The sequence below is a fragment of the Pogona vitticeps genome, chromosome 7 (assembly GCF_051106095.1).
Source record: "Pogona vitticeps strain Pit_001003342236 chromosome 7, PviZW2.1, whole genome shotgun sequence".
Classification (NCBI taxonomy): Eukaryota; Metazoa; Chordata; class Lepidosauria; order Squamata; family Agamidae; genus Pogona; species Pogona vitticeps.
In genome coordinates this window covers 32,881,362-32,903,616 of record NC_135789.1, presented here as the reverse complement: position 1 = coordinate 32,903,616, position 22,255 = coordinate 32,881,362, and the positions used below count along the sequence as shown (strand labels likewise).

At 49.6% G+C, this 22,255-nt stretch overlaps 1 protein-coding gene and 1 long non-coding RNA gene across 6 annotated transcripts in view; one reads left to right on the top strand and one right to left on the bottom strand.

Moving 5' to 3' along the window:
• SEZ6 (seizure related 6 homolog) overlaps nucleotides 1-13,367 on the bottom strand; it is a 101,408-nt gene extending 88,041 nt beyond the window's left edge. For 4 of the 5 annotated variants that reach the window (XM_072978676.2, XM_072978678.2, XM_072978677.2 and 1 more), the window contains exons 1-3: nucleotides 13,247-13,367; nucleotides 2,594-2,751; nucleotides 1,620-1,684 (exon numbers count right to left, since the gene is read on the bottom strand). In XM_072978676.2, the coding sequence (XP_072834777.2) occupies nucleotides 1,620-1,661 (42 nt within the window). In that variant the 5' untranslated portion in view covers nucleotides 1,662-1,684; nucleotides 2,594-2,751; nucleotides 13,247-13,367. The remainder of the gene's footprint in view (nucleotides 1-1,619; nucleotides 1,685-2,593; nucleotides 2,752-13,246) is intronic. The other variant, XM_078379196.1, reaches the window with a different exon arrangement.
• Nucleotides 7,157-12,806, top strand: LOC140701803 (uncharacterized). Its single transcript, XR_012080783.2, has 2 exons — nucleotides 7,157-9,898; nucleotides 12,008-12,806. It is a non-coding gene; the product is annotated as an uncharacterized LOC140701803 (long non-coding RNA).
• Nucleotides 13,368-22,255: the final 8,888 nt, after the last annotated feature.

Genomic DNA, 22,255 nt, shown 5'->3' with positions numbered 1-22,255 from the left:
AATGCAAAGTTAATCTCATGAAGGTTTACTGCAATCCCTAATCCCTGGGGTGGCAGAATGTGTGTGCGCGTGCGTGCCCCGAGGAGCTTCATATGTAACTCAGCCAGGAAACCAAAAGTGTCGGCCTTCAACCCATCTAAGGAGGCAGCAGAATTATCCATCCCCTGGCTTATTTATTTGTTCAGGGGCATTTATGTCCTGCTTTTCCTTCGATAAGCGCCAGCTGGCACAGACGGCTTCCCTCCTCTGACTTCGCGGTCACAACAATCCTGCACAGCAGGCCAGCCTAAGCGCCTACGACTGGCCCATGGTTTCCCAGCCAGTTTCGTGCCTGAAACAAGGTGGCAGAACGTCCAGATTCAAAAGCAGTGTGCCTTGAGTAGCACAAACTGCTGGCGGAGAAAGTGAGAAGCTTCCTAAAGGCACCGCCACTTTTCCCCGGCTTACTGGTTCCCTCTGGGATCGGCTGCAAGCGTCTGAGGTGTGTTTTTGATGGCTAGGCCATCAAGGGCTGTTAGCTCCACAAAAGGCCGTCTCCTTCAAAGACGACTAGTATTTCATACTGCAGATTTATCTGCATGTAATTCAAAAATAAGCCTGGTTCCCTTGTAGTCTTGCAAACCGTAAATGAATCATTGGGGAAAAAAAAGATTGGAGACTGTGAATTTGCTTTCACAACACACACAAGCATGATTTAGCTCCTTGTGGCTGGTTCTCCCTCTTGGCACATGGATCAACCTTCTCCATGACATTACGGGGAATGAATCTCAAACTCCACTCTGTTGCGGCTCAACCTGTTTGCAGCACATTCACACATGCTGCTTTCTTGACCCCATCTGCCTGAGTCAGCCCTCCGATCCCACACATTTATTCACCTTCTCCTGCAAAACTAAGCGACCCCTTCTGGGCTGTGAAAAAAATAAATAAATCGCCCACTCCTGAAACCAGGGGCTCCAGAGGAGCTGCTCAACCGCATGCGCCAACCCTCCTCTCTCCTTCTTTCTCCCCCTTCTCCAGGACTGTGTTGCGGTGCCCTTACATATAATCGCACAAAGGGAATGAAAAAAAGGTGTCGCATCAGCGGTGCAGCGTAATGGCACTGTCAGCACAGACTGAGATTGTGCAGACATGAGAACCCTGGCCAGTAATTGAAAACACTCTCTCTTCCCCGGCACCACCCGGCTGCAGCCACCACCGGTTCTTCTGGCACACCAGCCAAATCATGCCTTTGAGAAGGCTCTCGGGACGCAACTGTCGAAGGGCACGGCGCTCAGAAAATTAAAAAATGGAGCCGGGGGGGGAGGGAAGGAGAAGATGACGCAGATGACCCCCTTACAGGTGTCAGGAGCAGGCCTGCCTGACAGCATCCTAGTTAATTTCCTTGCTTTGCCAGAAATCTGACAGAAGGGGAAGGGGGGGGGAGCCTGGATTTGCAAAATGTTGCTTCCTGGCCCAAACACCTGCCCGACAGCTACACCTGCCTGTTGGACAGAGGCTGCCCACCCCCTCAAATTTCACAAATCCCCTCCTACTGCAATTGAAGTTCTGCATAACCAACATGCACATTTAAATATGTATACAGTATATCTATGATATGTACTAGCTCTCTATGTACTCACCAGATTTAAGAGATGCCTTACATGTTCAACGAAGACGGTCATGGGCGCTGGACCTTCTTCCTGGTCTGGGGAGATAATAACAAGGAGCCTACCTTACAGGGCTGTTTTGACTCCTCACAGAAATTTAGAATACGTAGAACCTTCTCCCTTTTATCTGAGGTGACTGGCAGGAAACACGACATACAACAGAACAAGCATTTTGTGAAAGAAGTCTAATTAGTGACCTGCTAAGTAATCATTCCTAAGGATAGGACTCAAGAGCTTGGAATTAGGGAGGCACAAGTAAGATAGTTATCTGTAACCAGTTACTTCCAGGGAGCAATAACAAACATCAATGTATTCTCGAAGGCTTTCACGGCCAGGATCTGATGGCTATTGTGTGTTTTTCGGGCTCTTTGGCCGTGTTCTGAAGGTTGTTCTTCCTAACATTTTACCAGTCTCTGGTATCTTCAGAGGACAGGAGTCAGAACTCTGTCTGTGCTCTGGTGCAGTTTCTTTGGATAGTTGATATTTATAGCTGTGGGATCACGGCATTCACACTTGGGCATTCACATTGTCTTGGGCAGGCCTACTTTACAAGGTTGTAGTGAAGGATAAAGTTAGGAGGGCCAAGCCATGCCTGCCGCCTTGAGCTTACAGGAGGAAAAACAGGATAGAAAGAGCAGGACTGACTAATGAAAAATGGAACCCAGACCCCAATTTAATTGTACCCCAAAATCTGCCCAAGGGGAACCAGCAGACATTTCTGTCTGCTTGGCCTAATGGAAGGAAGGAGCATTTCCTCGCTTCTCACTCTTGCATAAATATTGATACAAGAACCTCTTTATTTGTATCTGTTTACAAAACTATCCATGTATTGCTTTTGTGACCCTCCAAGCACCATAAAAGCAGCAGCAGCAGCAAAAATGCTCGTAATAACCACCTTCTTTCAAAACAGAGGCTGCTGGCGTGCGTTTCGGTTTGGCTCTACTTACCGAGCTTGACGCCAGACGGGGCAGGAGCCGCTTTACCGCCAAAGCGCTTCCGAGGGCATTTGCCTTGGGGATTTGCAAGGCCTGTTTTAAAGCCGGCGCCAAAGACTGAGGCTTCCTCCGTCCCCGACAAGGAAATCCCCCGGGAGGCCGTTGCCAACCTAGGGGGAAGAGGAGATCATCAGCCTGCCCCAGATCCTTTGGGGGAGCCACGGAGCGCTCACCCCAGATTTTCTAGCAATCCTCCTTTTCCCAAATCTGTGTTGGGGGTATTATCATATCTCCGATCGCCATCAAAGCCGGCATTCTCCTAGCCTCTGAGATGCTATTTAATTCCTTCAGTTTAATTTCTTTGGTGATGAGGCGCTCCCAAGGCGAAGGCCCACCAGTGGCTTTAATTAAGTTGCCACTTAAGCAGTGGATGGATTTCCTCCCCTTCCTCCTGCTTCAGCGGGCCTTCAGAATATTCTGTGCATGGCAGCAGAGAAGGGAGGATACCACTAAAAATGGCATTTTTGATGCAAAATTTTAAACCCAAACGACGGGCCTCAAGCTCTTTTGGTTGCTCGGTTCGCAGGATGTCGGATTCAGTGGTAGACTGCTCCTAAGAGCAGAGGCTCAGTTTAGCCATGGCGGCAAACAGCCTTGGACAGAGGACTGGCATAAGCATCACATCCAGCCAAGAGTTAATGTGGAAACATCAAAGCTCAGGTGTAGGAGGGTGGCACCCATTTTTGTGGACCTCAACCCTCTCCTCCAGGAGAGGACATGGCCATGAGAAGCTCGAAGGGATCAGCTCAGACATTCTTGGCTTGACTGCAACCGACTCTCCCATTTAGGGGCCAACCGGAAGCTGGTGGTCTCATCATCTCCCTTCCGACGCCTCACCCAACATGACCTTGCTTGACCTTAGGAATCAGGCAATCTGGGTGTGTTTGGGGGAGGGTGCGTGTGTGTGGTGGTAGCCAGCCCACCTGCCCTCACCCTGTCGCCCTCCGCACACACAGACACAAAGACAACAACGGCGGGTCGCGTCTTAGAAAGCTAACTGGCAGCACCAGCTACTGTCGCTGAAGCTCCACCGGATGCATGTCAACAAACAAGCCGCCCAAGGGTAGGGGCGGCCCCAACGCAGCAACCAGCTGTAATCTGGAGCCAGACACTGTCTCTAATTACTTCCACATTTTCCCCCATCTTGTTCTCTTTTTAATTTTATCTTATCTCCATCGCACGCTCCCACCCTCCAGCATCTCGTACAAATTAGACTTTCCCCTCCAGCTCCACACCCGTCCGCCCTCTCTTGCAACCCATCTGAGTTATTTTTTCTCTCTCCCCCTTTTTCTTTTTAAATCACTGATACTTTCCCCTTCATGATGCTCAACTTTTCCACTGGATTTTTTTTGGGGGGGGGGGGTACTGGCAGAAAAGGGGAGGGAGAAACAGCGAGAGAAAAGGGAAAAGAAGAAGATGTGATTAAGGCTCATCTCACTACTTAATAAATTACCAGCAGATTAGCCGTTCAAGGGCAGAGAAATAAATTATGATATTTAACATTTTGTAATAACAACAATTAGTTGCTAAATAATGTCGTCTTCTAGGGTTATTTTTTCCCCGTAACACAAAAGGCAAAAGTAAATTAGTCGTCCTAATTAGCTGTCAAGCATCAAAGCGAGAAAAAAAGGAGGGAGGTGTGGACCCCCATGGAAATGTTCACAAATGCAGGTTGGGAGGGTTGGGTCGTGCTTCAAGAAATGTCCATGCAACCCTCAGAACTCATCTCAGCAATCAGTGGAGCAGGCCTAAAAACAGGTTATGTGGTAGGTCTACATCCAGTTGCCAGCCCCGGGCACAGCAGATTTCTCGTAAGGTCTGCTCAAAAGAAAGTCCGCACTTATGAGAAATCCCATTGATTCAAAAGTTGATTCCTTCGCTGGAACGTGGCACTGCATTTAAAAAATCTAAAATGTTTTAACACCCAAGGTTTTCTGTCTATGGAACAAAAGAGATTATGCTGTTTTTGGACTACGACTCCCATCAGCTGGCATGAGAACTGACACGGGATCATGGGAGGAAAAAAATATTATTAATAAAAGAAAGGTCACAACAGACTGGCCGGGTTTTCCTTCAGGGGGCCATTCGGTTGAGCCCCAAACGGCAGCCGAGGCATCCATGCGTCTCCTCCTTCTCATGTGCAGAAAGTCTAACAACCCCCACGTCTCTGATGGGGTCTGTGTGCATGGCTTTCTTGCTTCTCTGCCTGGGGCTGGGGATGATGGATCTAGGGGGTCTTTCAGAATGGGGGCTTCCGGGACAAGGTGTCGTCCAAGGGATGGGGTGATTTGAATGTGGAAGGTTTTTCGAGGGGGGGACACCCAGTTTTGTCCCAGTTCAGGCAAGGGGGTCCTTATGGCGAGACCGCTGAGGGCATCCCTGTGGTGGTGGTCCCTTGTATGGGATTTCGTGTGGCCTCCCTAGCGGTCTTCCTGGCTCAGAGGCTTTGCTGGGTTTACCGTTGAGCCGATGGACTTTAACACAAAGGGAAAGGAGGAAGGAGAGAGAGAGAGAGAGAGAGAGAGAGAGAGAGAGAGAGCGGAGGAGAGAAACCAAGCAGCTCCATTTCATGAAATACATAGACCCAGCAGCTGGAAAGAGCCCATCCTGATATAACCCATGACAGGTTCAGTTCATAAATTAATTCTTTGGCAACCTACAGCCATCGCTCCTTTACCTTCCCTCTAAAGCTTTTAATTACAGCTCAGCAAGCTTCAAGGTTTGATCGCTTGGAAGGTTCTCCCCACCACCTTCTCCCTCCTGGGGGGGGAAAAAACCACAGACACACACAAAGACACACACACGCTCCCCCCAAAATTTAGCTTTCAGAGGCCTCTCTGACAAGCACATTGCTCATCGCCCGACAACGGAGGAGGGATGCACTCGACGCAGGGCGGATGCGCCTCTGGGGGGGGCATGGCACAGGCCTTTCTGAGCGCTGATGGCGGCAAATGCAGCTGAGGTCGGCGAGGTCAGGAGAGGCTTCCCTACAGCGCTGCTGTTGGCACGGGAAGAGGCGCTCCCAAAAAGGACAGGCAGATGTTTGTTTCCTCCTGCTTTTCCTGAATGCTCAGGTTTGGAAAAGGACAGAACAGAGAGAAATGTGTTTTATCTAACATAATTCTTCACTTCCTTTTACTTTGGTATTTCCACCCTGGTTGGAATTTATCTGGGATTCTCTGTGTCTCTCTTGAGGCTTGTGAGAGCTCACCACCGCCATGTTTCATCCATCTGTGTTAGGCCTAACTCTGCAATCTTTAGGCCTTGCGACAGCAACAGAGGATGTCCATGACTAAGAGAATCATCACATCCTTTCACCTTTAAATCCTCCCCTTCCCTTTTGCTCCTTTCTTCATTTTGATTTTCAACAAAACTTCTATGGGTTTTCATGGGTTTCCTCTCACTCGTGGGTTTATCTGGACCTTCTGCCTCCAAGCAATTCAAAATATTGCAGAATCAAGTTAAAATCTTCTCTGCATCTTCTTTTCCTCCAAAGCTTTGGTTTTCTCCCTCCTCGCACCCGAGCAAAAGAACAGGGACATCTACTGAGATGGAGAAGAAAGAAGTTCTGGGCACGGTGGAAACTCAGGGAAGGAAGGGTGTGTCTTCTGTGGCTTGGCTCCTAAGCACGGAGAAACGCCTCTTACAAGCTGTGGCAGTGCCAGCCGACACGGCCCAAGGGTCGGGCATCCCCGTTGCGCCTGCTGGCAGCCGAGACAAGAGGCCAGGAGCGTTCTCTGGGGGTCCTTTAAGTGCAAAACGGCGCAGACCGGCCAGAATTGGCATATGAACCCACAGGCGGTGCCTGGGCTTAGCAAGAAAAACAGCGATGGGAGCAGAGAGATGGTGTTTGTCCCATAGCAATGCTGGCTCACACAGACACACCGCCCTGCTTTAATGGAACAGCTCAGGCAAGAGGCATAAATATCTGACAGTGCGAGGCGAAGCTGCGATGGGGCTTATCCCTGGTGAGTAATGAAATGTCTTAAATCCAGCCACCGTTTAAGTCACCCAAGAATTATGGTGGCAGGCAGCGGCTGCGCAGAGTCAGCAGGGCTGAGCCCCAAACGCTGCCTGCACAAAGATGGGGGAAACGCCGGGAAGTGGAAGAAACGCACCTTCGTTTGGGGAAATTATTTGACCTCCAAGTTTGCTGATGAGCTCCCCTTTCTTCGTTTTAAGACTCCTCTTTGGTTACGCTTTTAAGCCTCCCTGGAGAAGGGGGAACCCTGATTCATGTATTATATTGCAAATATTTAAACCAGGGACACAGAATTCAACTCCTATCAGCCCCACGGCTAGAGGGCCACTGATTTTCCCAGTTTAAAATGTTTTTCCCCCAAGTTTTTGTTGACTTTTTGTCCAAATTTACAGAAATTTTATTGCATCTATGCCCCAAGAAGAGCATTGGAAAGTGGTCTCTTTTTAGGGATCCAGTGAAAGGGCTCACCAGTCCTAAATTAAATGCAGCTGGTCAGGTGATCTAGACAGATGGATAGGAGAATCGGGGGGGGGGGTTGTATGTGAGGGGAGGGGAGGAAAATGGGATAATGGGGAAGGTTAGACGACCAAATAGCGATCCAGCCAGAGCCTCGGTTACCTTAACTATTCCCAGGGAGGTGAAATATAAGGACTTTATTTGCACATTTGATGGCTTAGGAATGGAGTTTTGAGGGCATCATGTATCAGGGAGGGAAATGTTTCAAGAGCCAGAAATATGCATTTGGTTTGGCCCTGAAGAGACTTGATCATTGGACTCTGGGCTCAGAGTTACCCTGAAACAAGAGTGAAATTAAAAACAGATTGGGGCCTTGCGGGGAAATGACTAGATCTGTGACCTTGCGTCCCGGCACCACATCGAAGGCTACAGAGGTGTTTTAGAAGGCAGAAGCACCGCCAGAAGAGAAGCAGACTCCACTGGCAATGGGAAAGCCATTCAGAACCAAATGGAGGGGCTAATGAAAGTCCAATTATTCTCCTCCTCCTCCTCCTTTTTAAATGAAGAAATTCAATCAAGGCCCTTAATGGTGGTCAAAAGGTCCATGTCTTACAAGTCACTCATTTGACACGGGTGGCCTTTGGAGACGGACTGAGAGATTCACGAGGGCTATAACGAGAGTGATAATGAAATAAACCTGAGGAAACAGGCCAGGAAGGCGCCCGACGAACGCACAGAAAGGGATGTGGAGCCGAATCAGTGGCTGCCTTCCTGTGGAGCATCTTAACCATTGCCATGTCGGAGAAAAATCAAACAGCGAATTTGGCCCCTCATTGCAAAGAAGGGCTTGTCCTTCAAAGCCGGGCTTTGGGCATTTTTTTCAGCCAGGCCTGCGGTGCCGATTTAGGATCATCATCAACCTTATTTTTCTGACATGCTCCTTGTCTTTTAACCGCTCTGTGGCAAGCAGGCAGAGCGTGGGCTTCTCCGCGCTGGCCATACCGTAACTCTCTGTTGGAATCTGTCTCCAGGACAGAATGGGGAGGATTTGCTTCGCTTTGCTTTTGCCCATCAGAGCTTTCCAGAGTTTCTGTGCTAATCCAAATGAATGCATTTGAAATTTAAAAACCTCAACAACTAGGAATTGTGGAGGAAGCAAAATGGACAGATCGACTTCTTTCTGAGAAAGGCTTAGACTGCTTAGTGCTGAAAAGCCTGGCTTTAAAATCACAGTGATTTCAGCCAGGTTTGGGATGCTAATTTAGTGTTGCCATATATTTTTTTCCTAGACGGCTCCTCATCTCCTATAGGAAAGGCACAGATAACACACCATCCTCAGCCACAGAAAGCTTTAGATGAGAAACATCTGAATGCAGAAGAGAGTGCAACAGATCCAAACACCCCCAGGGGCAATTTCTCCTCAAAGCTAATTCGCACAACCTCGAGGGACACAACTCCAAAATGCAGTACAGACCACGGCACAGTCTGTCGCTGGTGGCTCCTCTGCTCGAAGGAGACCAGAACCTTTTCTTTACTTTTCTTTTCGGCCCAGCAAAGTGCAATCAAGCTTGAATTATCCTGTTTGGCAAATTTTTTTTTAAAAAAAAATCCTATTTGTATATGAAAAGAAACGGGGGCTAATCAATCAAACCTCTCCCAAAAGAAGATGGTTGACAGCTCAAAGTGGAGGGGGAAAAAAGGGAGAAAAATCCCTTTGCCAGCAGCTGAAGCTGAGTTGGGATCAAACACAGTTTGTGAAATGTTTAAATGTATTATTCATTCCACCAATGAGATGCAATCTATGGGGAGAACTTCTTTTTTGGGGGGTGGAAAGACAGCAGTGGTGGAAGTATAATAATTTTAAGAAATCAAAAAGACAACAAAAAACACACAACAGAGACAAACGCACAGAGCATCTCCCGGGGATTAACATGTCTACAAAATTAAATCGAGTTAGGGGTTTCATCCTTTTTTCTTCGTTTGCACGGATGAAGGGAGCTGAGGCAGGGATGTGTTTGTGTGTGTGTGTGAGAGAGAGAGCCTTGGAAGTCGTCTACAAACACACAGGGTTTGCTTCAGATCTCGAAAGCAAGCTTCCAGTCATCCGGCTGCTGCCTGGTGCTGGCTGAGGGCTGGAGGGGTACTGGGGGCAGCTGGGATGCTGGGGGCGGGAGAAGAGAGAACCGGCTGCGAAATCCTTTGTGGACATAGTAAATTGCTATGAAAAGATGGGGATGGGGAATCTTTCGGGGGGAGGCCCTGGGGAGTGGTGGCAGATGAGGAATGTTGTGAGAGCGTGGGTCCCCCCCTTTCTTTAAAACAAATGGCACCAGCTTCCCAATCTCCTCCAGACAAATGTGCTTCTGGAGATAAAAATGGGAGCATTACAAGCGGCCTCTCCGAAGGCGCCTAACGAGTCAGTGGACAAGACGACGTGGCGGCGAGTGAGGAGGGGCAAGGAGCCAATGGACTGGGGTCACTTGCATGGCCCATGTGGGCCACCGGTTCCTGGCTCATCCACCCTCCCTCCCCCCCTCCCACCACCGATTCTTCTCACCATCTGACCCAGGTTTCAAAGTTCGGAAAACCCTTTTCCGCCCCTCCTGGGCCTGGACAGGAGAGCCAAGCCTGAAGGCTAGGATACCAGGCCTCAAGGAGGCAAAGACGGGGGTGGGGGTGGGGGGTTAGCGACGAGATCCACGCATTCGTAATGGCAGTGTTTCTATCCATTAGTATTTTGCACCATCCTCCTCCAGAAAGGCAAATGCTCCAGAGGGAGAGAAAAACGAGAAGGTCTCGAGGAAGGACAAGGAAGACGGGTAAGTGTGTGTGTGGCGGGAGGGGTATTATCTTCCAAGCGAGGAGAAAGGAAGACTCTTGTGATCATGATCGGGAGGAGGAGGAGGAGAAATTTTGAAGTTAGAAAGGTGGCGCAGGAGGTGGTGCCCGTGGACAGTCCCCAGCCGGACCCACAGTGTCTCCAGAAAGGGCTCGGACACGCTGTCCATAAAACAAAGAAGGTTCCGACACCCGGGTGCCTTTTGAACAACAACTGCCACAACCCAGCACCTTGGCTTGGCATCTGAAGAGGAGAAATCGGCCTGCCTTGTTGGCTAGCGACAAGTCTGGTCTGACAGGGCAAAAGGTCACTTGCCTCTCTTATCGCTCACCATGAGCACTGGAACCTTGACCTTCTTTTTACGGGAAGGAGCAACACTCCGTTGCAGAGTGCCTGTTTTGCACACAAGAGGCGCTGGGTTCAATTTCTGGTGGGGCTTCGAAAGAAGCGTCCAAAATCCCAGGGAGTTAGACTAGATCACCTTTCCTTTTGAGAAGTTGATGCACAGGGATTCACATGTGCCATATCTTAACAGCAGAGTAGATTCTGTATACAGATATAGCACAGCATAGTCTTAAAATGTGTGTGTGTGGGGGGGAGAGGTTTAAAAAGCATGTGCAGAGTGCTTGGTTTCCTGGCTTTAATTCCCAGCCCTCTTTTTCGGCCTGGTCACATCCCCAAAGGAGCTGACACAAATACGATTAAGCAGCTCTGCCCATTAAAAGCATTCCATTAAAATGGAGCAATTAAAACCACCCAATTAGCGCATGCCATTACAGCCGGCATGATCCGTTAACAGATCAGAAAAAGGAGTAAACATCAGCCGAGTAATGTACTGAGAAACTGGGGCACAGCCGTAAAGGTTTAAAGAAAAAAACACGCACACAGGAAAGTGGGTCTCACTTCAAACAACATAGTGAGAAAGAGCGAAAGACTGAGATTATTCCCACACTCTTCCTTAGGCAGCGAGTTCCACAGGACACAGCCGACAACTAAGAGAACAGTGTAGCCCCATTAAATGTCTCAAAACCCCAAAGAGCTCAAAGCAGGGACCCTTGGATGGCCCTGAGCCGAGAGGCTCAAATGCGGGTGGTTCTCCTCCTTACAGCCGGAGTTTTGCAGTTCCTAAAAGCAGCCTCCCGAGGAGGTTCCCTTCTCCACCCTCCATGCATGTCCTCAGGGAATCGGTGCTGAGCCGAGACGGTCCCGGATCCTTCGGACTTCCCAGAGCCCCACTGAGTCAGGCGGGGCGCCACTCGGCACGTATGCCCCATCGTCCCCAAGCGCAGGGAGCACCTCAGGGGTGCTAAAAATATACACAGCTGCCTGCCAACTGGGAAGCCAGCATGGTGGTGCCATGGGGGAGAGGAAGCCAGCGAGACATTGAAGGCGACAGCACATGATGGGGAAGGGTTGCCACAGGAGGGAGAGGAGTGGAGAGAGAGAGAGAGCAGATTTCCGCCTTTCCCTCCAGGGCCTCTGGATCTGCAGAGGTGATGGGGAAGCAGAGATGGGGAAAGCTGGGCCTTGCTCCGAAACAAGCAGGGCAGGGGGCTTGAGTCGGTCCCGTCTGTCTGTCTCCTTTTCCCTGCCGGGGCAGAGCAGGGCAAGCCACCCAATGGGCTTTTCCTGCCCCATTCCACGAGAAATTCTTCAAACCAGCCCAAAGGACTCAAAGGAGGACAGGAAGCAGGGAAGGGGGGAAAAACCCAATCCCTGTTTCTGTGCCCATAGAAGCCGCCCCGACAGCACGCCTCACGGTGACCACAAAGGACTCCGTCCTCAGTCTCACCGCAGAGCATAACTGGGCCACAAAACCCCTCAAATCCCAGCATCCCCGCTTCAGGCTACAGCGTTCCTCTATGTGAAGGACCAGAAGGGGGCTGCCGGTCAGAGCCAGCAGTGTTAGGCTGGATGGAACCAACCCACTGACGTACAGGAAGGACACCATCTCAGCCTTCATTCTGTCCCTCGCTTTCATGGAGCTGAGTTCTAGGATCCCGGGGGGGGGGGGAGAAGCAAGAGCAACAAAGAAGAGGCCGATTGGGCCCATTTTTACATTTTTTTGTTTGGGCCTCGTGTCTGACAGGTGGGCCACCGTTTGCAACTCATTCCGGTGACAAAGTCCTTGGAAGGCCTGCCTTGCAGATCTCTTCCGTGGTTTGGCCAATAAATCCAAGTCCGGAGAAGAGGATTCAAATGTTCCACCCTGATGATCAAGAGGAATCTTGTCTTTGTCCTTCGGCTGGAACTGTCCTTCCTCTCACAAGGCCCACTCCAGAGGGTTCACTGCCTGAGGCCAGTGATAAAAACCACACCGGTGTGATTGTGGTGCCAACGATGAAATGGGTCAGGCCGACTGGCTCTTGCTGCACCGGAGAACAGGCAGCTCATCACGTGTCACTCTGCCCCCCCCCTGGCACCGAGGCCGCCGTCTCCATCTGTTCGGCGGCAGGGCCGGCCCCGCCACACAGGGAAAAGCTTCTCATTCCAGCAGGCTTCTTTGACCTGCCTCGTCGGGATGAGAAGTGGGAGCAAGATCACTCTGTGTTTAAAAACCTTGTTTTTTCTCTCCCTTAAGTCAGCTCTTGTGTTTTACAAAAATCTTTTTTTATTGTGATGTTTAAATTTTAATGAATGATTGTAAAGTGGTTCTTAGCGTCTCCCAAGCACGATGCCCTCAGCCACAGCTCTTTTATTATGCGTTGTTGTTTTTTAAACGGGGGGCGCTTCTGAACGAATTTTACTTCCATCGTATTTCAATATAGTCGTTTGTTTCACTGTGTTCTAATACTCCCCTTTTTCCTTCTTTTATTTGTGCTTGTAATTTAAAATATTTGTGAGTGAGGTACGTTGTACATCTAAATAAAGAGAGGAATAAAACACCATTTTCTGCAGTCTGTGTGGAAGAGAGACGAGGGAGGGAATCTTAATACAGGACTGGAGAGTGGCCATTGCTTCGATATTAGTCGGTTTGGCGTCATCTCATTTTCTAGGACAGGGGGCATTGTACATTTTGCAACAACTGGTGAATATTGTCACACACACACACACACACACACACACACACACACACACACACACACACACACAGAGAGAGAGAGAGAGAGAGAGAGAGAGAGAGAGAGAGAGAGAGAGAGAGAGAGGTTTGAAACAGTTTATGCCGATAATAACCTACCAGATGGCTGGACAGTGTCTGCGAAGCAACCAACATGAACCTGACACAACTCCGGGAGGCAGTAGAAGACAGGAGGGCCTGGCGTGCTCTGGTCCATGGGGTCACGAAGAGTCGGACACGACTAAACGACTAAACAAACAAACAACCTACCAGACCTGTTTAACCAGGGGTGGCGGCCGGCCGAGGAAGCATCCCTTGAAACGTTCTTCTCTGCTTCTCTGGCTTCTCACATTCCTGGGATCCAGTCCTTCATTCCAAGAACCAACGTGCTCTTTAAAATTCCATAAAGAATAATGTATTTACGTATTGCAGTTCATGTCAACTCCGTTGACTGCTTCCCCTTATTTCTATCATCCATGGAAGGGTGTGTGTGTGGGGGGGGGACCACAGGGCCTGGGGCCCAAAGATGATCCCTCTGGAGTTCAGATCTCCACAAACATCCCATCCTTCCCCGGAGGGCTGCGCCCACTTCCTCAGAACACCAAAGAGAGCTCCTCGGTGCAAGCGCAATCAGGACAACCTCTGCCACGGACCACGAACACTTCTGGCCGAGTGATAGCCGGAAGGGGGTGGCCTTCAGCGCCGCATCCCCCAGAGGTGCAAGCGGTTGTAGGAACGGGTAAGAGACCGACTCCAGGCTCTTTTACATCACAGGCAGGCAGCAATGTCGCCCTCTGGCAGCATGCTGTCATCGTGAGAGTGCTGGGACTTGAGTAATCTGGGTTCGAGTCCCAAAAGAGACACAAAGGCCCCCGAGGGAGCTTGGGACAGCCATGCAATAACAATATCCCTACCTCGTAGGACTGTTGTGAGGAGAAAGGGAGGAGGAGAGCCACTTGAGCCCCCTGCGAGCTCCCTGGAAGGTGGGCTGTGAAGACAGTTCCTCAACCGCCCGCAGTCAAGGAAAAAATCCCCAGGGAGGCTCGGAGGGGAACTCCAGTCCCACCATCCCAGGGAGGGGTTGCAAGGGGCCCTCCCTGCTTTCGAGGCTCCAGAGAAAGGCCAGAGAGGAAAACGTCCTTTCCCTGCACAGCCGCGGCCTCCTCTCCCTTCACGACCCTGGACTGGAGGGCAGGCGGGAGAAGAAGAAGCCACTGCAGCCAGAACGGAGGCAAATTAACACCTCACAACGGCGGCGCCGCATGAGTCCTGGCAGCCCGGTCTCACCTCCAGGTCTCTCATTTATCTGATTATCATTCCTTCCTGCTAATACACCTTCTCTCTCTCTCTCTCTCTCTCTCTCTCTTGCCTGTAACACTTTGCACAAAGCCTTATTACTCGCCTTTCCGGGGAAACGAGAGGAAGGGGGAAGCGAGGGAGCAGGTTCAAAAAGGTTTTTTGTCTGCCTCCTTCGCTTTCTCTCTGCTTCTCATTAAGTTTCCTAATAAAAGCCGTCCCAGCCCTTCTGCCAGTGGCAACATCAAGGCTCAGGGGCCAGTAACAACGCTGAGTGGCGTTATTGCCAAGTGTGGAGGCCTGGCGGGCCCTGTGCTCCCTCCCTCTCTCTCTCTCTCTCCAAGACCGAGCATGGCCACAGGGAGGGACAGGATTCCTGAGAATCCCAGCTTTAAAAGAAACAAACAAATGGACTCAAGCTCCTAGTCCTTATGGAGGTGAAGATAGGTGTGCAAAGTTTGGGAAGAAAGGAAAAGGCTGAATCAACCACTCAGGAATCTAGAGGAGCATTGCTATATCACAAGAAGGCAGACTCGTTGGGAAAAATGGTATTGCTGGGAAAAGCAGGAGGCAGCAGGAGAAGAGGAGGCCTGAACATGCAATGGGCTGACTCCGTGAAGGAAGCCACAAGGTTGGGTTTGCAAGAGCTGAGCAGGGCTGTTGGCAGTCACTCACTCGTAGGGGTCGCCACAAGTTGGTGGCAGAGTCAATCCGCTCCGGATTCTGGCCAAGATTGGCATGAGCCATCCAAGGAGCTGAACCCTATTGCCAGAAGACGCCCAGCACATCGAATAGCTCCTTTTAAAAGTTCAAAGTAAAACCCAGGTCGGATCCCCTGTTCGGTCGACATGACAGCTGCCAGCCAGAGCCGCAGGGCTGCTCCGTCTCCCTAAACCCAAGGACAGCGGGTGTGACAGAAACACACCCCGTTCTCTAGAGATGCATAACCCTCAGGGCTCTTAGCACGCGCCGTGTCCGCCTTAATTTAGAACCCACCCACCCACTCCCGTCTCCACCACTCAGTGTTTCCTGGGTCAGGGAAGTGTGCTTCTGCATGTAGCAACCCCGGCTTTCCCCCCATAAATCTCTCCCCTCCCATATCAGTGGGAGATCCAGAAGGGCTGGTTTTAATTTTTCCTTTCCCCCCCCCACCCTTCCTGCAGCAAGAGAGAGAGAGATTTCTCTGCACTTGATCTTATCAGCGGTTTATAAATCAAAAAGGAGAAGAAGGAGTAGGAAAAAGAACTTTTATCAGCTCTCGTGGGTCGGGGGCATCTTGGTGGCCAAGAGTGAGAGACTGGGCTGTTTAATTTTCTGCGTCGGTTTTTATAAATATGGCAGGGAGTATCGGGGGAATCTAAATAAATCACATTGTTTTGCTGAAGCAGGGCAGAGGTTCCTCATAACTCCTTGCTATTCTCTGCCTCAGCTCCTGAACAAGCCTGCTATTAAAATCCTCGGTTCAGAAATCCAGCTGAGAGCTCAGCAAAGTTCCTTTTCCCCTCCACCTCCAAGACTACAGATCCCAGAATCCACCGCTGCAGATGCATCTGAATACAGTATATGCCTCCAAAAGGCATACATGCACTCACTTTTCCACACCCGAGTCTTACATGTATACCATGTTTAGGAATTGTGCCGTTGGTAATCCTGGTATCCTTTGGATACACATTTAATCATTAATGCTTCTTTATGGTGCAGACCTTACTTTGCATTCAAAAGGGTCTGGGTTCAAACCACCAAGCCTGTCCACGTGATATTATTATTGCTAACTTACGCTACTTTTCATGGTATTTTTGTGTTATAGTTACATTTAGATATACAGTATCTGCTCGTCAGTGACTGTAATAAAGCACATTCATTCATTAATTCATTCATTCAGCCTGTCCATGAAGGGCTGGGCAAGACCCCCCTGTCTGAAATATTACATAGCCCCGACGGGTGGTCAGTGTGGGCAATCAGAGGTTTAAATAGACAACCACCCTGTGATTCGGGATCAAAGGCACACCTTTTTGTTCCTAATGAAACCAAAGCTTCTTTTCAACCCATGAGGACTAGAAACTTAACTGGTTCTGTGCTAACTCTGTGGGGAACAGCCGCTGCCTTGCTTGCGGGAAGTCACATCTTCAAACTGAGGCATCTGTAGTTAGAAAAACAATCAAGGGCCAGGTGCTGGAGAGACCTGTCAGCGCATGAGGCCCTGGGCAGAGGGTGCCGGCCTGGGTTTCCCGAACACTCCCCAGCCGTAACCAGGAAGCCTGGGGGACCCTGCCATGCTCTGCATGCGAAACGGTGGTCTTGCTCCTCAGCAACCCCCTCCCCAAATCTGGAAAATCACTTCATTCTACTACATTCCCCATCTTGGCGCAGCCATGTCTAAAAGATGTGGGTTCTGGTTGTCAAACCGGAACATCTCCTCTCTCTCTCTCTTTCTCTCTCTCTCTGTGCGTGTGTGCTTTCTCACCAGATGAACCCAAGGGGCTCCAGAAAAGCTCAGCCACCACCGTTTCATCTGGCCCCCTGCTTGGCTTTGATCCCCTTCTCGCCCGCACTCGGCACTCTCTTTGATGAAAATTTTAAAAAGTCGGAGGAGATGCCGAGGATCAGGAGACGTGGGCCTGGTTCCTGCTGCCCGGCTGACAGCAGCCGAAGCCGCCAGCGCTGGCCACAGACCGAGAAGCCGCTTCCCTTCTGCCGCCCTCCCTGGCAGGGAATGCAGCCAGGGGATAACAAAAAAACAGGGACTGGGGTGCCCTAGGCGGTCGCACGTACCCTTTCTTGGCATCCCTGGCGAAGCCGGGATTTATTGTACTTTATTTTGCTGACATGGTCGGTTACATTTCTTAACGATAAAAAAGAAAAGGGGGAGAGAGAGGAGTAGAGAAATTTGCTGAGCCTCTTAAGTCTGCCAGGGACCAACCTCCCTGCCATGCGGTGACATCTGCCCACAGAAATAATTGGGCTGCTGTCCATGGTGCTGAAGAGGCCAGGCCAGCCCCCCCCCCCTTTGCTGGACGCCCAGGTCCTGCCCTTGTGGAGGAGGCCGGGAGGCAGGGGAGGGATGGCCTGGCTTTGGGGGGGGGGGGAGAGAAAGAGAGAGAAGCAGACCTGGTAGGACACAGGAGGAGGAGGCCAGCAAGGAATGTGTTGGTGCCAAAATGGATTTTCTCTGGACTACAACTCCCAGGTTTCTTTCCCACAATCGCCAGTTTTATTCCAATTCTTTCTTAATATAGATGGCGACACCTTTCATCTTTTTACCCACGTCAGAGGCTGCAAATAATTTTTCTAACCTTGGCCATTCTAACAGTTTCAAGTCTTTTCTTCTCATATGAGTTTCTTGGATGCATATAATATCAGATTTCTGTTTCTGCAATTGTAGAAAGATCTTTTTCCGCTTCTGGGGAGAGTTTAGGCCATTTACATTTACTGAAAAAATCTTCATCTGTTTTCTAGACATCTTGTTGCAGATTACTATCCTTTTGTTGTGGAAAAAAACACAACCACCAGTTTTAAAAGGACCTGGGAGCGAAGAAGATTCTCCTACCTGAGACCACAGAGCATTGCTGGGCAACAACCTGGGGGTCCCCAGATGTTCTTGGACTAAAACGCCCAGAAGCCTTCACCACTCGCTTTGCCGGCCAGGATTTTTGGGAGTTGTAGTCCAAAAACATCTGGGAACCTCAGGCTGGGAACCAATGGCCTAGAAGATTCTGTGTGCCCCCCTATTTCTAGATGGGCAGCATCATCTGGCTGTAGGTCACTGCTAAGAATAGGGCCATCCCCAGATGTTCTCAGCCTACAATGCCCTTCATCCTTTCCTCTTGGCTCTGTTGGGAGAGAGAGAGAGAGAGCGAACCAGGAGGTCTTAAAATTGGGGGAAGGAATGAGGCTCCCCCCCCCCATGAGGCTGCGAGATTTGACAGGCTCAGGGTCCAAAAACGAGCACTTCCCAGGCTGCCCCTGTCATTGTTGCCAAATGCATGTGGAACTATTGGGGAGAGAACTGTGCATTCACAGAAAGAGAGAGAGAGAGAGAGAGAGAGACAGGCACACACTGCAAAAATAACTCATCCGAAAGCCGCCTTACCTATCGCTACAAAGCATATTTATCATGATCCCACGTTTCTGTAAAATTACAGTTAGGATTTATTGGCCAGCGTTCTAGGGGGGAGGAAAACAAAGTGGGGGAGAGAGAGAGAGAGAGAGGAAAAAAGACGTCAACACCCAAGGCGATGCATAAAGATACACCAAGAATGTCACGCTGCAATATTTCTGTGTTCTGTGCCTAACGAAGACATCGCTCCTTCGCCTCCCACAGATGTCGCGCGTGCCTTACACAGCTGTGCAAGTGGCAGGAATTCAACAAGTTTGGCTTGAATTTTAATTTTTTACTCCCCCCCTCCTCTTTCTTCCAAGCACTGACAGGCAAAGAGACCCCATCTGTTGAATTTCTGCCTGGCATATATGCAGCTAATGGAAAGGATAACATTTGTAAAGATACATGTTGGCATTCGAGGGCCATTGTTCCTTTGCAAACAGATCTGTACCTGTCTTTCTCCAGCCGAAATTCTTCCTCAAAAAGCCAATTTCACGCCAAAGCCTTTGGCTTAACCCTTCACTCCAGCGGCAAGAGGATGTGGAAAATGTGGGCTTTTGAGACGGTAATTCCCAGAATCGTCATCTGCTCATTTCTTGGCTTCTGACCCCTGGGACTGAATTTAGGAGGCATTATAGAGAGCACGTCACTAGAGGCAGAGATTCTTTAAGTCTGGAAAGACATCTAATTCTCACAGAGGAACCCTGCACATGCTTGCAGTTTGCTCTGCTTTCGGACTGGTGCCCTGGAGGTCCCCATGGGCTTCGCTAGTCAGTCTGAATCCTCCACCCTGAGGGTCTGCGGGGACGTTGTCTTTAACATGATTTCAGCTTGGGGAAAGTGGGGGGTGGGGTGGGGAAGCAGCACAGAACCAGGCCTGCATTGGGATGCAAAAAAAGTGCATGGCCAGAAATGTACAAATGTTTGGAAAACGTACGTAAACACAGTAGGAGCCACGAGGGAAATGGAGAATCACAGCCTGGAAAGAGAGTCTGAAGACCGCAAACGGCAACAAGACTGACAGATTTCCACATTCCTGTTCTGCCTACAGCCATAAAACACAACGGCAGCCAACCACCCCCGACTCTTCTCTGGCCTCCCCATGGAATTGCTGGGAAGGAGCTCAAGGCTGCCAGCGACAGATGCCTTTTCTGTCCTTCTGACGCTGCTTGGAAATGAACAAAACGCTCCTCCCGTACCCAAACCCAGCACGGATGCCTCCTTCCTCTTTCGACACAGGCGCCCCCTCCGCTGCAGCCCCCGAGATCCATCCATCCTCATTAGCTCTATGGAAGAACTTTCGGCATGTGTGCCGTCCTGTGAAATTCAGAGATTTCACTGGTTTTATTTTTATTACTTCCCAGGGACCAGAGAGACCTGATCGCCCCTCTCTTTTCTTCCAAATCCCCCCCCCCAAATTCCTTGCATCCCTGCCTCCACCCGCTTTTCTCCTGCCCCAGTTCTCTGCCTCCGGCTACAGGCAGACAAATTGCCCACAAGACAAGGTGCAGCTGTCGGCTCCCCCCTCATCATTATCCCCATTATTCTTATTATTCTGATTGAAAGCCAGGTCCAAAGGATGTAAAAGCGAGAGGAGAAATTAGAGCCACACGAGGAAAAGGACTGTTTTCTGTCGTGGCCACAAACCAAACATGAGAGAAACTCAAAAAATGGTGGGCAGATAAGGATTTGGCCCGTGGAGTAATTCCAGGCTTGTCTTTCTTCTTACCCTGTGCTAAAGGGACGTGGTGGCGCTGCGGGCTAAACCGCAGAAGCCTGTGCTGCAGGGTCAGAAGACCAAGCAGTCGTAAGATTGAATCCACGCGACGGAGTGAGTGCCTGTCGCTTGTCCCAGCTCCCGCCAACCTAGCGGTTCGAAAGCATGCAAATGCAAGTAGATAAATAGGGACCACTTCGGTGGGAAGGTAACAGCGTTCCGTGTCTAAGTCGCACTGGCCATGTGACCACGGGAGATTGTCTTCGGACAAAAACGCTGGCTCTATGGCTTGGAAACGGGGATGAGCACCGCCCCCTAGAGTCGAACACGACTGGACAAAAATTGTCAAGGGGAACCTTTACCTTTACCTTACCTTTCTTCTTGGCACCACGGCGGGCCTCCCCGACCACCACCACCACCACCAGCATAACAAGTAAGTGTGTTGGTCTATTTTCCCCCACACCATTAATGTTTCCAGTAAAAATGAGATGAGGACCACTTCGTTCCAAGAGAGAAGACAAGGCCATCAAAGTTAATTAAATAATTTTATAGGCAGAATGGAGGGACCGAGTGCGGTGGTTCTCACTCCTGCATCGGAAGAATCCATCCGGAGAGGAGTGTTCGGTTAAAAAAAAGGAAGGAAACCTACCACTTTATCTGGTCAGGAAATCTGTTTACGGATTGTGCAGGACGAAAAGATCCCTAAGCTTATTGACTGGAACCCCTAGAGCCGCTTTCTATGGGCTCCTGCCTGCATAGGCAGCTGTGTGAGGTGCCAAAACGCAGGGGATCCTGTGCAGGAGGAGAGGCACAGGTGGTCAAAGAAATTGGTATCAGCCAGCCCCACAAAGTGCGCCAAAGGACAGATTCAGTTCCAAGGTCTCTGCCGAGAAACACTGGCTTCCTCAACCCTAAATTTAAATTAATCAGGGTGTGGGAATAGTTAGAAAGGATACTAGATGCCGCTCAAACTACATGTCCCAAACCAAGTCTAGATTATTCGTTTATTTTGGTACTAGAACCACCAGAAGTAACTTTTTCTAACTCAGGTCTTGGACCTCTTGCACACAGGGAGCTTCTGCAGTGACCTAAACCCTCAGGACCCCTAAGAAAGGACACTCCCCCCCGCCCCCTGCAGCCAAGATGGTGCTGTTTTTGCCTCCCTGCAGCTAAGGAGACCTTGCAAGGCAGCCTTCGGGGTCAGCGCTGTTGAGTATTTCGGTATGGGTGAGAAAAGGGGTGACCAGAAAAGGTGAACTCATTATCCGCTAGGATTGGACTTTGATGGGATTTCAGCTCTGTTGGAAATGAGACTGGGAGAAAGTTGAATTTCACGGGGAAACCTTTACAAGTGCCCCTGCTTCTGAACTTTGGTGTGATCTCTAATCAAGCTGCTCAGCTATCCTTTCTTTAAAAAAAATGTTTCCCCCCATTATTCCATTGAAATCATCTCCTATAATCATCTCGAAATTCATCAGAATGGGGTTTTTAAATTTTTTTAAAAAAGAATCGTACAATGGATCTCAACTGTAATTAAGGCCACACAAGGACAAAAATCACAGAAACTTAATCAACCTTAATCAACCTATACTGTTCGCCCTTCTCCAAAATCAAGAAGTGGAACTGACGCTGCCTGGTCTGGCCCCAGAAATGAACATCTTCCTTAGATCTATATATTTTTTTCAAATAACACAGATTAGAGAAGAAATCTCTTGGAAGAGAGGAACATCCTCATTTCTCCTTCAAGAACTGGAAATTTTCCATTCCTTTTAAAGCTACTTTGAGCTACTGAAAATTCACAGCTGAAATTCGCACTTTATTTTCCCGTTCCTCCAGCAGCCCAAATGAGTGGCATATTGTGGTGCCCTTACATCATTTCTCTCAGATTTAACATTCTCTAAGTCATTGAAATGGACGCCCTTCTATTTCCATTTTCCGTCTCTGGCGCTTCGTTAGTTATTTGTCGCTTTCTCGTTATGCAAATCGGCCTCTAACACTTCCACTTTGACATCCAGGGCATCAATTTATTTTTATATTTTTAATCCATGCATCTCGTTGAGTGTTCGGCGACAATCTATTTTCACGGATAACAAATCGTTATCTCAAATTTGAATCCCACCCAGGCTGGGTTTTTTTTCCCTTTCATTCATCTCTACATATTTCAAAA